General features: G+C 28.0%; 1 protein-coding gene and 1 non-coding gene across 2 annotated transcripts; both read right to left on the reverse strand.

Moving 5' to 3' along the window:
* Nucleotides 1-2,688: 2,688 nt before the first annotated feature.
* On the reverse strand, nt 2,689-10,956 carry LOC106417101 (phosphate transporter PHO1 homolog 6-like). Its single transcript, XM_022709121.2, has 12 exons — nt 9,424-10,956; nt 6,314-6,665; nt 6,154-6,202; nt 5,982-6,053; nt 5,064-5,193; nt 4,752-4,872; nt 4,283-4,541; nt 4,093-4,197; nt 3,818-4,012; nt 3,443-3,733; nt 3,029-3,165; nt 2,689-2,935 (listed from the first exon to the last, which is right to left on the reverse strand). The coding sequence occupies exons 1-12, from the start codon at nt 9,974-9,976 to the stop codon at nt 2,848-2,850; spliced, it is 2,352 nt and encodes a 783-aa protein (XP_022564842.1). The 5' UTR covers nt 9,977-10,956; the 3' UTR covers nt 2,689-2,847.
* Nucleotides 10,957-11,686: 730 nt separating this feature from the next.
* LOC125593785 lies at nt 11,687-11,789 on the reverse strand. Its single transcript, XR_007329676.1, has one exon. It is a non-coding gene; the product is annotated as a U6 spliceosomal RNA (small nuclear RNA).
* Nucleotides 11,790-13,985: the final 2,196 nt, after the last annotated feature.

A 13,985-nucleotide genomic window follows, 5' to 3' on the forward strand; every position in this document is an offset into this window, starting at 1 on the left:
TTAATATTCACTCATGACCAAAAGAACACGCTCAAGCAAAAAAATAAGAAGTAAAAGAACGTAAAAAAAATTACCATCAGTAGAAGCATAGTTATGGGCTTAAAACTCCTCTGTTTTGCTTTTGATAAAAAAATTTACCAGTAGTATAAGCATGGTCATGTGCTTGTGTGACTTGCACACATGATTTTAACTTGTACACACAAATCTAAATGACCAAACCCAAGGAGATAAAAGAAAAAAAGTTTTAAAGAGTCTAATAAAAACCAAGAAAAAAATTCAATGAAAACAATAAAACTTAATTAAATCTTTTAGTAAAAAGAAACATAGATTATTGCTCGTAAGTGAGAGGAAAATAAAGAATTAATTATCACTAGAGAATTAAGTTGGTCCATCTAAACACATACTATATTTTTATTAAAATAATCATAAATTAATTATTAATGTACAAAACTATATTTTCCTTCTTTTCTTAAATAAAAGTTATAGAATTACCTAATAAAATTAAAATATATATTGTAAAATAATTTTGAATAATAAAGATTTGGCAACAATTTTTATATCCTTCATCATTTATAATATTTTTATATTATTAAAATAAATTAGACCAAATTCACCATACAATAAAATTTTTAGGTTTTTTGTATATGGTATATATTGAATTTTTAAAAATGATTTTAAGTTACTAAAATTGTTAAAATCATATGAGTATGAAGTCTTATTTAATAGATAATCATATTAAAAATTATATGTGTATGTTAATATTATTTAAATTTAACTATACACCATAGAAAATAGGTAAATATGATTATTTTGATTTATTTATCATAAAAAGATTGTAAATAAAAAATGATTATTTTGATTTATGTTTTCGTGTGAATTTAATTATATATGTAATAGTTACTTGCTTCTCAATTATTCAATATATATTTATTAATTATTTTATAATATGTAAAAATTGCAAAATAAATAATAGGGTACTAGATTATAATCCGCGCGCATGCGCGGAGTAAATTTTTATAATAATGTTTGTTTATTAAATGATTTTAACATTTTGCAACACTACAATCTTCATCGATTATAAAATGACGAATACAAATGTTGATCTCTTAAATATATCATCGTTGTTGAAGAGTTAACGTATTACATCTCATTTTTTATTATTTTTAAGACTTCATATGCACAAAAAAAGTTAAGTTTTGCGGCTGACACAAATCACCAAAACCAAATAGGCAACATCGATTGTATAATGACGAAAGAGGATTAGGTTTTTTGCTCTCGATAATTTTACTATTGAGTCTCCATAAGTGAGTTCATTTTCTACCTCTATAAAATTGTGCTTTCATTCTGCTCTTGAGTTAAGTTTCTTTTTTTTTAATTAACTTTTTCTATGAATTCAGTGAATTAAATAAGTGTCAATTTAAAAAACAAATGGACATCCTTAAATTTTTTAGTTTCACTCCATATACATATCTAAAAATCAAAATTTTGAAGAAAGTCACCGGCAAGCTATATTAACAGATTAGTGTCCAAAGCTAATATACCAAGCTATTATAGAATATATAAGTGAAGACTCGAAATATAAATGTCTATCTAGTATATATTCACTTACTCGGTTTAAAAATCTTCTAATTCTAGAACAACAAAATAAATTACTTGTTTCACCTGTTCTGGTAATATTTGAATCCAAACGGATAATATCCGAACCCGAATGGATATCCGAAGATAACCAAACATAAGTATATTTAACCCTATATTTCTAGTTTATTTCTCTCATTTTATTTAAAATATTTATATTAATGATGTTTATTGCTCAAAATTGGATAATATGCATATAATTATGGACAAAATTATTTGCTACTCACTTAAAATATATGTCAAGCTCTTGTTTCTTGCATTAACAAAAGTTGTATCTAAAATTTTAAAACAACAACTAAATTAGTATCTTTCTATTTTTAAAGTTTTATCTCCAAACATATTAATAGTTTTTTTTTTTTTTAATTAGAAAATCAGATAAGTTAAAATATATTTTAAATACAAAAAACTTAAACAATGAATCATTTACTTATTTTTTTCTTCAAAATTTAAATATCTGAACCCAGCCCAATATATCTGAACCCGAACATAAAATATTCGAACCCAACTCGAAATATAGAAATATCCGAACGGATTTTATACCTTTATACTAAATATCCGATACGAACCCAAACGTGTATCCGAATGCCCACCCCTACGATATATGATCATCATTTGTATCTTGTTTGAACAAAAAAAAAGTTTAACCATTGATCACAAAATTTTCAATGTGAGACTTTTACCATTTTTAGTAATTTGTAGTCGTTTTTAAAATTTTAAAATATAACATATAAGAAAAAATCTAATTTTTTTTATTATATGCTTAATGTGATTGTTTAATTTTTTTAATAGTATAAAATTAAACAAAAAAGAGAGAGGTTAGAAAAATTATTATCAAATATGTATTATTCATAATCATTAATTGTCATATATATGTTAACCATATTAGGAATTCCGTAGCTTTTATTTAAGGAAAGAAAAAATATTTTTTGTACACTACTAATTAATTAATTAATTTGATAGTTAGTTTAATAAAAGCATATAATATATGTTTATATAGAGCAACTTATTTTTCTAACAATTCTAAGAATCATTTTCGTGATGACACGTGGCTACGAAAATATGTTGTAATGCTCTGGCATTAATATATAGGGGATGTAAAAAGATGTGTATACTTAATGTTGGTTCCATCTTAACCTAGTACTGACTAGTAATACAAATGGGCGATATCATGCTAAGCCGATTAACTTACCACTAATTAAGGCCACACAATATTTATTGGTCTTCCTCGTAGTTGAATGGTAATGAAACTGTCGTGAAAGCTCTAAACTTCCCGACATTGTTTAAATGTTCGTTCTCCAACCTGTTTTATTATATCGAACGTAAACACATTCTCAGATAGTTGAGAATTAAAGTAAGATAAGATAACAAAGTAAACTGATGTGTAGTACATAACCTGAAGAAATTCCATATCCCACGACGAATGATCTCAAGACTTGCAACAAAGGCAATCACCGCCTGTGTGTTAATTGACTCAAATTGTAAATCTAGCACTGTTTGCAGCCACGCAAATCTCAGCACCACGTTCAAGATCTGCGTTAAGTTTAAGAATCAGTTGTTTTTCTTGAAACATTAATTTAATTAATGCCTAGGGAGGTTGTGGTATTGTCTAGCTCGATCACTATTCGAGTTGCACAATTCAAATGGGGTATGTAAAGACCCTAGTTAATACCCTCCATCAACTTTGTTTTCAATCAAGATTCTTCCGGTTCTACACTTTGCGGACCCATGCTAAGCTCGCCATTTTCCTTTGTATTTTCAAGTAAACGGAAGGAACACAATCTTTAAAGTAATGTTTCAAAGCTTTTACCATGGCAATGAAGTAAACTTCTTTGTGGGGTACTAGGAGTTCATCACGTAACCACGGATTCTTAGATGTTCGGTTAAGAAGTCCCCAGTCTTGAACCAAGTCCCAGTACGTACAGAAAACCACAGCCATGGCAGAAGTAACCCCACCTGACCATCTCCAGATAGTTTGACGATCTTTCTTTCGATCAACTTCATAAGCCATCCCTAAGCAAACAGCAACTACTACTAAAAAGTACTTGAAACTATTATACCCTTGTTCAATGTTTCTCTCTTCAAACACTCGCCTCATGCACTACAAAAACATAACGTGATCATACATATTAACATTATTGAACAACAAAATAGTTATTCATTTCGTAGGGATCAAGTTTTGTACCTGAAGGAAGCGAGAAACGAATGGGAAGGCAGCAGCAATGAATAAGAAAGTGTTGAAGACTCGTGACTCTCTACAAGTGTTTTGCCTTTGTTTGAAGTCTCCCCAACCGTAGTAACATATGTAGAAATGAATGCTTCGAAGAGTTTGCGCTTGGCTACATAATTGATCTGCCAAGAAGAAATCGGGTAATGTCACCTGCATGAAGAAGACAATAGTAATATGTTTGTCAAAAATGAAATTTTCATTTATAAGCAGTCTGAGGTTTAATGTTTTACCTTGCAAAGAGGAGCAGCAAGAATGCGAGATAGGCAATTCAGAAAGAAGTAGCGACTTGATCGATAGAAAATGTTGAATGGTAGGATTAGAACTATGAGCATAGTCTAGTAAAAAAACGCAAATTTATGAATCCTTTATCGTCGAATAGAGATATATGTGAACTCAAAAATAAATTGTTCGTGGACTTACAATGAGGAGGCAAAGAGGAAGGAGTTCAGTTAATGCTTGGTAATCTTTAGTTTTGGGGTTTGTCTCCATGTCAAGATTGGCAAGGACACAAAGAAGCGCAAGCGCACCAATGCTGAATCCCACGAATAGTATTTGTTTGTAGCCGAGTTCAGTTCCTTGTTTGAATCCAAATATGAAGGAATAGTTTACTCGATACCGCCTCCAAAAATAAATATTAGCAGCATACATAATTATGTGCAACACGATGAATCCGAACAAGCTGCAGAAACAAAGATAAAAAAATATGCCTAAAAGGGTCTAGCCCGAAATGATCATATAAATTCGTAGGACCATAGGCTAGATTGTTTCAAATATACAATTTCAGTGATTGTATTTATATTAATGACGATATACTTAAATATAATCTTCTGTTTGAGTTTAAGGGTTCGCACAAGATGTTAACTACGGTTGTGTATTCATAAAATTTTACCTATAAAGAGGAAACATTGAGTTCATGTACAGTTCCTGGCGTTCATCTTGTAAGATGTTTCGGGTGCGAACGATAGCGACAAGAGCCACAACGAGGGAAAACATGCATCCACCCAAGAAACCTGAAACATAATTTCTCATGTGCACTAAGAAGAAAATTGAAAAACAAAAAAAAAACTTCTGTTCAAGATGTAAGTGTATTATTATCTGGACGGCTCCGTAAACTAAAATTCTTATTAAATTGTTCGTAGCCTTGTAAATCTTAAAAAGAAAAAAAAAATCTTAGAGCCGGTCCTGCTTATAAAGATTGTACCTGTGGAAAATGTAAGTCGGTGTCTCTCTCTTTTAGCTTTAGGTTGCAAGATGTTCATTCCTTTTGTTCTGTTGCCATTTGTGAAATGCTTTATGAATGTAGTTTCAACATGATCAAGGAGTCTCATAACCTATGCCAAAAGAGGAGCAATAGAAAATCAATATTAGGAAGAGTTCAACGTCGTTAATAAGTTATATATTCTAGTTTCATTAGGGTTGACTCGAAATTATCATTGTATTTATATTAAATCTTAGAAAATAAAATATATTTTCAAATGGTCATTTTCTCTCTATTTTAGATATACTATCACAAATTAGTTATATATATATAAAGGTATTTACAGAACTTTGTAAGTTACAATTTTATTACATCTTTTAATTACATTAACAATTTTGTATTAAGTTAACATTCATATTAACACCAAATTCCTTTGATAAAGCTAGAATACTTCAGATTTTAACAAATATTGCATTTTCCAGTTTCAACTATATGGTATATTTATGAGCAGTCACATATATATATATATATAAAATATACACTTGAAATGTTTATATTTATATGTTCATATCTCAATATTCGAATATGGATATGAGGCATGTGACAATACTACAGCATTACTGCATTACAGCACTAGTATAACATAATATATAGTTTTGAAGTGCATGAACGGCATAAAAAACATATTCTTGCATGTTTTTTTGATTAACCATAGAAATTTCGACCTAGCTCCATAATTTCCACATGCCCAAAGTCAGCATTAAGAAAATCTTATATAAATAATAACACTTCGTACCATAAGTAGTTTGAGTTCGGGGCACAATATTCTCGCATGTTAAGCAACTTGATGCATTAATTATATAATACATGGTTTTCTATAATTTTGTTTTCAACATGAAAACTACTAACTACTAAGCATACCTCATCAGAGCTTCCAAGGCAAGAGTTATCAACCATTGTCATGTAAGACTTCGCAGCATCCCTCGAAGTTACCTATACGAGTAATTTCGTCGAACACATTTTGGAACAAACCTCATGCAAACCAAAAAAAAAATCCTAAAATCAAAATATTAATCTCTAAACCAAATCTTACCTTGTCATACTTCTTCAATATCTTCGAAAGCGCCAACACATTCAAAAAGCTGCACATATATGATTTAAACTCAAATCCATCAATCATTATAAAACTAAATAATTCACCTTAAAGGATCTCCAATTAATTGCAATACTAACAAAGGGCAAAAAATACGCACCTATAGCTTTTAAGAAACCATAGTTTCCGATGAAACTCTACGAACGCACAGCTTAGCTTCTCCTCGATTTTCCTTAGATTATACCTGTTTAATATGAGCTCTGGCTCGTTCGAGACTTTGAGAACGCTTTTAATGGTGGAACTAGGCGTTCCCTTAGTGTAGCTGATTCTGACGGAGTTTAGAACTCCCATCGAAGCTGGTCTCGTCGTATCTTTCATCTTGCTCATGTCATTGGCCGGTTTGAGTGTTGTTTTGCTATAACTTTCTTTTTCAACGCTATTGTCATTTTCATCGGATCGACCAGCTCCACTGGAGCCTCCTTCCTCTATGACACCCGTGGGAGATTGAGCTTCTTTTTTCAAAAAAAAAACAAAAAATAATTTAGCTTTAAGTTTAACTAGATTTAACGCGGGTTATGTTTTTTTTTCTCAAAACACAATAAAAATAAACTATTACCTTGTGAAACCTCTATAAATTAATAATGTTGGAACTACATCAAAACTATAATTTTTTTATTAATTTATTGATATACTAATTGAACCAAAAACTCGATTTTGGACTATAAAATTATATTATTTTATAGAAATTTTTAGTGTATATTAATTTATAGAATATTAATTTAAAGAAGTTATACTTTGGATCTTATGTGATGATAGTATGGTCTTCGTTGATGACATCTAATTAAATGATAATTTAAGTTTTATAATTTCTGTTGTGTTTTCATTGATAATGATGAATAGTCCATGAGAATTTTTAAGCGTCTAACCTATAGATATGATAGTATGTGTAGGAGTTTTTTTTTGTTTTTACATGTAGTTGTAAATTTATAAGATTCATTTCAAACCTATTAAATTTTATATCAATATATGTATAAACAGTTTTGGTAAATTATATGGTATTTAACAGATGTTTTATAAGTTATCAAACTGCATTATTTTTAAACTGTATATTTTTGTCATACTGTGTAAAATAATTTAAATTTCACTAAAACAAGTTTTATTATGTACATATATAATTATTTCTATCAATAGTATTGATGATGTTAAATATTCTATGATTTAATAGTTGTATGGTTAGTTTGATTTCGAAAAATGGAATATGTTTAGCAATCTTTAGATCTGTTTGCTAGAAATATCTGTGATATAAAAAATTGTAAAATCCATACGATTGTTTGAATATAGTAGATTTAAGAGTTTCGTAATATTTTTATTGAAAATACATTAAAATTTCATTTAATATATTAGAAATAATTATTTTATGATAAAATCGATTAATAGTTTACCCTTGTGATTATATCAGAATCTTATTAAATGACTATCTTAGAAATCAAATCAATAATAATCAAACCCAGAAATTAATATTCTGCTGTGATAATACATTCAAATGTGAAATAGTAATCCGTTTTATACTCATGTATATTGTGATGATACATAACTTAAATATACTATTTGAAATCAACATGTGTTGGGATATCATAAGGTTATTTAAAATGTAAATCACTATTTGAAAATGAAAGAGTAGATTCATGATAGGTTTACTCTAGTCTTCTGAAATTAATTGGTTTGGTTTGATACATATATATAGTTAAATCTAAATGCACACACACGATCTTTGCATATATGTATTGTTAGACTCCTTTTTCAGAATAGATAATAGATTGTACTGATTATGGTTATAATCTTTTAGTGTTTATTTTAAATCAAAGATGTAAGTAATAGATTTTAAATTAACCAAAATCGTTAAATTAAAGATAATAATTATAACCTTTTTGATAGTTCAAAAAACAGTCGATGAAATAAGACTCTATTTTAATAGATTAGATTTAAGTTCGGTGCAAAAACCATACACCAGAAGCAAAAAAAAAATTCTTAACTTGACTATTTTATTATATATTGTTAAGGTTCATTTTAATAAACTATATAAATCACACCAGGGAGAGTGCAAAATGTTCAAAATATGAGATGGATTTATATTTCTACTAAGAGTGGTCAATCATATAAAGGGGTGTTCAATCCGGTAAAACTGAACCAATTAAAACCGAAATAGAAAAAATAGTTTGGATTTGGTAGTACCGAATATACCGAATGAATGTCATTTTTAAGAAACCGTGATATATGGATATGGTTTGGTATATAAACCGATCAAACCGAATAAACCGATCAATTAAAATATAAAGTATAAGTATATGTAAATTATATAATATAATTAATAATATATACCTAATTATTTTTATTGGTATGATCAAATTAAAAAAAAACATATTTTTTACTTTTTTGTTTAATAGTATTATGGATTACTGATATTTCTTACTTATATTCCATAAAAATATTACTGTTATTAAATAAATATGTTTACTGATTATTTAAATAGTAAAATAAAAAATAGATTATTTAAAAACTAAAATATCGCCATGTTATAATTAAATTTAAAGCCGATATCTAATCTTATAAAGTAAAATTCACAAAATATTTTAAAAGATAAATATATTTACGGTTTTTTGGTATAAAACCGAATAAACCAAAAACCGACGGTATATAAACCGAACCAAACCATATTAAATATAGTTTTAATATGGTAGATATTTTTTATAAATCGAAACACCGAAAAACCGAAAAAATCGAACCAAAACCGAACCGATATCCGGATTGAAAACCCCTAATCATATTCCATGAAGACTATTTTTTATTTTATTTTTGTCATGTCTCAAATATGTGACGAATTTTAAAAATAAAACGGATCTTGATGAAGCTGGAAAGAAAAATATTAACATATTTTCAAACTAAAATTTGGAAAAGCTGTAAAATAGTAAACGAAAATTCTATAGAAAATGGAATTATACATGTGTGTGTGTGATATATGTTAAATTTAAAATCCGTTTCATTAGTTTCATATACGGGTATGTCACCATGTCCTAATCTAAGTTTAGTATATCGTAACTCAACGTGGTTTAATTTGTAGTTGACGATTATATTATTAAAGTGTAACGTAAAATTTTCGGGTTAGGTTTATACATAACCATCTAACTAACAGAAATAATATTTGTTTGTTTTTTTTCTTTTTTTTTTGGTTTTTATATTATGTCATTTTTACGGTTTATATACTGATCTTACTAGACGTTTTGGCGAGCTCCGCCGGAGAAACCGCATTAGGTGAGGCCATAAGAGTCATCTCCGCCGTACGCTCCTCCTTCATCTTAAACCTAAACGCGATCAGCGCATCCATCTGTTTGTTAAGCGCCGCCGCTTCTTTCACCACTTCATCAGCTTTCTCTTTATAGAACTTCTCCACTTTGTTGAACTGGTCGTCTAGTCGCCGGAAAAACACCAACTCATACTCTCCTCCTCTCTCCGCCGTCATAAAAAACGTCGTCTCGTACTGGTGAGTCACCGAAGAACTCACATGAATCGGCGCCGTCGTTATTCCGTCGTTAATGTCGACCACTGTCGAAGAGCGGCTGATCTGACCGCAACCGCCGCCAAAGCCATGTCTCTTTTGACCGCTGAATGTGCGGTGCAGAGCCGTTGTCATCTCATGGCCTTGAGGATTGGTTTTGCGTTTGAAGCGGTTGATATCTTTGATTAGGGTTTTGAGATACTTGTAGTCCACGTAAGCCTGCTGCCACTCAGGCACCATCTGTGACGAAAATTCTTTTCCGAACTTCATTTTTATATGTTCTGATTTTGATTTGAGATAGTGAAGAGTTTGTTTATAAACACTGATAACAGTTTGCTGTATTTATAGATTTATGTCAAAAGTTTGACTTGACTGTAAATTGTAATTGATGGAAACATCAATATTAGTAACGAGTCAATTAGTTAAATTATCAAACTAATTAAAACATAGATTTTTATCTTTATATGCTAGTATGGTGAGGCAAATTGACTATATATCAAGATGATTTTCAAGTAAATATACGAATATAAATGCTTTAAATTCTCCTTTTTGGGTCAAAAATGCTTTAAATTCATCAATTACTATAACAGGCTTTGTTTCCGTACAACGTAACTGATGAGAGTCTTGGAGTATTGTCTTAGGTCTAATGTAAGAAAAATTTGAGCATTTTAATTAATGTGTTAAGAGAATATGCTTATTAACGCTTTGTATAAGATTTTAAATGCTGTATTGCCATATCATGTGGACCTTGTCGACCTTTGAGACACAATAACCAAAATCGTGATTTCTAAGGAGTAAGGATCGATCTCGAATAGTGGAAGTAAATAATTTCTGCTTAAACATTTTCAAAACATATTACAGTTTTCTAGTTGTAATAACTGAGTCAAAAACGTTTAGATGATTTTACAGATTGTTCACGTTCATTATTTCATATTTTCATTGTACCTTGGGATCTAAAGATCTTGAATATCAAAAAATTCTAACACAGATCAAATCGAGTCCAGAGTTAATTTCTACCAGTTTTTATTTGATCTAGCAGTTATCTGAAAATTAAAACCATGTGTTTATTTAAAAATTCTTAATATCTTAATTATGTATACAAAATGATATTAGGTTAAGGTACTTTATAAAGGTACTATTAGGTTTATATATTTTGAGTAAAGTTTATTATTTTAAGACCATGTTTAAAAAAGTTTCATGTTTTAGGTATTTTTACAAATTATTATTAGGTACTTTAAAATGTGCTATTAGGTTCATGAACTTTTAATAAGTGTCTGTAAAATTGATTTCGGCCACAACATATTTTTTGAATCACCTTTACATATTTGTTTTTTAAAAATCATGTCCGTATTAGTATAGCTAGTTCGTGTAATATAGCCAATTAAGCGTTTAGTTAAAATGGGATATTTTTTAAAAATTGCTTGTGGTCTTCGCCATGTCAGGACCGGCACTGCGGAGAAGAGTGGACAAACACGTACCACACGTCCATATTCGGGCGGGCTACATTACATAACTTATAAAGCTCATTGTAAGTCGTAACTTAAAGCTCACTGGAGTAATGTCACAAAAAGCATGTAAATGTACATCGCTAAGTACAAGTGTCTAACACTTCAGTCAGGTTTGTATAGACAATAATAATTTGAACCAAACTTCATCCAGCAGAGAAACCTGAAACCAAATCGCTCATAAAGATACAAAAGAACAATCTTGACAAGAATTAAAAATTATTAATCATAACATTTTTTGTACATATGATTCTACCTCTTTTTCACTTTCATTCCTTTTCTTTTTTTACCATCTGCGAAATGCTTTATGAGTTAATTTAACTTCTAACACGCTGCATAAGTATTTTTATTTTGTTTCAATATCAGAAGGTTCGGAGTCATAACCTGTAGTTCTTCCATTTCCGAAACCACAACATGTAAGATTGCTAACATAATAATCGGAATCTTTTCTAGTTGAGATAATGAATTCTAATTTTAAAATTTGGACTAGTTTTCAATTTGTGCATGTCTTCCTTACGCATGGACCATGCTAATTTTCTTTATATCATTCCAATTTTATCGAATGTCCCTAAAGGGACACACTGCATGAGTTTCATAAGCCGTGGTATAAGAGAATCAAGAAAATATCGATACATAAAAACGTATGTATGATCCATTTAACGTTTGTATGTTTCCTATAAATATGTTTCCACTTTTCATGTATGAAAAAGAAAGAACATATTGTTTGTATCAATGTTCTAGTTTAGGCGGGCAGCGACAAAGTGAACCTAAACAAATTGATTTTTTTTTTGAACAATCTTTTAAATGATTGGTTAAGACGTTTAAAAAACCGGTTTAGGTATCCAACCTAATCAATAATATCTTATTATATAAAGCTTGGTTTTTAAAAATTGCTAATTAACATGACGATGACACATGGCAATTAAAAATTTAAGATGATGACATGTGTTAAAATATATCATAATTAATAATATAAATATAATAAAATAATAACACAAAAGAATTATTTAATGGTAATTTTTTTTTTAAATACTAAACAAAGATAATAATAGCAAAATGTTATTTGATGGTTTTTAGTTGACAATAATTTTTTTTTCTAATTTTTTTTTCTTTTTACAATTCCTAAACAAAAAATATGTATAATAATTTACTTAATACTAATTTTCGTTTTGTAAAATCGTTTTTTGAAATACTAAATAAAGATAACAGCAAAAGATTATTTGATAGTTTTTTTAGTTGACAATAATTTCATTTTTATATTTTTTTTCCTTTTTACAATTCCTAAAAAAAATAAGTATAATAATTTACTTAATACTAATTTTTGTTTTCTAAAATAAAAAAAATATATAATTTTGAGAAATTGTTTGATAGTAGTTATTCGTTTATAAAATCTTCTACAAAAAAAACTGTTAAAGAGTGTTTAATTGTAGTTTTCTTTTTTTTTCTTCAAATCTATAAAAAGGTAAAATAAGTATTTCAAATATTTTCATATAATAATAGACTCTATTATTTAAATAGTAAATTTTTTGTTTAAGAAATCATAATCCAAAAAGGATTACAATTTTTTTTTGTAACTGAAAGGATTACGATTATTCACATCTATAGATAAGATTAAGCTCTCCTATATTTTGTCACCAAACATAATTGCTTAATATATCCATAATTAATAATATAAGTATAATAAGATAATAGCACAAGAATTATTTAATAGTAATTTTCCTTTTTTAAAATCATAAACAAAGATAATAGCAAAATATTATTTGATAGTTTTTAGTTGACAATAATTTCATTTTTCTAATTTTTTTTCCTTTTTACAATTTTTAAACAAAAAAAAAGTATAATAATTTACTTAATACTAATTTTCGTTTTCTAAAATCATAAAGAAAATATAATTGTAAAAATTTGTTTGATAGTAATTATCCTTTCATAAAATCTTCTACAAAATAAAATTGTTTAGGATTGTTTAATTGTAGTTTTTTTTTTCAAATCTAAACAAAAAATGTAAAACAAGTATTTCAAATATTTCCATATAATAATAAACTTTCTTATTAAAATAGTAAATTTTATGTTTAAGAAATCATAATCCAAAAAGGATTACAATTATTCTTTTTTTTTTGTAACTAAAAGGATTATAGTAAGAACTATAAAGTCTCTGATCATAAATTTCAAATAAGAGTGACTGAGAGAACGACAACTGCATATGTGTGAAACAACCATTACCTCAAATACTCTGTGAAAAAATTTTGATTTCAACTACAAAGATTTTGCTCAACTTAAAGATACAAGAAACTATTAATTAGATGATAACATTCATGCATTTATATATATATATATATATATATATATATATAACTTTTTTTTTACAGATGTGTAATTAGTATATCAATAATATGAAAAAGCTGATGTTCAAATAGTTACTCTAACTTAATTGTTAAGGAGGTATTTTTCTATAAATAATTGTAACACTTTTTCTCTATGAATTATTAGTCCAATTCCATTAAGCAATTTCAGTTTTTTTTTTCTACAAAAACTCTATTCTATATAGTGAAATTGAAATACAAGCAACATTATAACCTGGACAAGTAGAACTATTTGAAGATATATCGCGCTGTGAAATGTGATAATATTGTTATTATCATGAAAGTCTTTTAGCAAGAGATATCAAAATGTAATTTTTTAATTAGCATCTTCTGAACTAAATTCTAATAAAAAAATTTGGATGTTTATTTTATTAGTTAACTCTAATTAGTTGAAGAAAATTTAATATACTAATT

Source organism: Brassica napus, chromosome C9, assembly GCF_020379485.1.
Source record: "Brassica napus cultivar Da-Ae chromosome C9, Da-Ae, whole genome shotgun sequence".
NCBI lineage: Eukaryota > Viridiplantae > Streptophyta > Magnoliopsida > Brassicales > Brassicaceae > Brassica > Brassica napus.

What these genes read in the sequence shown, in the direction of transcription:
- LOC106417101 (XM_022709121.2), bottom strand. Translation starts at nt 9,976, where the DNA reads ATGAAGTTCGGAAAAGAATTTTCGTCACAGATGGTGCCTGAGTGGCAG. An exon ending in CCGACTTACATTTTCCACAG is followed by an intron (nt 4,873 to 5,063) that starts GTACAATCTTTA and finishes ATTATGTTTCAG; the next exon opens with GTTTCTTGGGTGGATGCATG. An exon ending in TTGCTGCTCCTCTTTGCAAG is followed by an intron (nt 4,013 to 4,092) that starts GTAAAACATTAA and finishes TTCTTCATGCAG; the next exon opens with GTGACATTACCCGATTTCTT.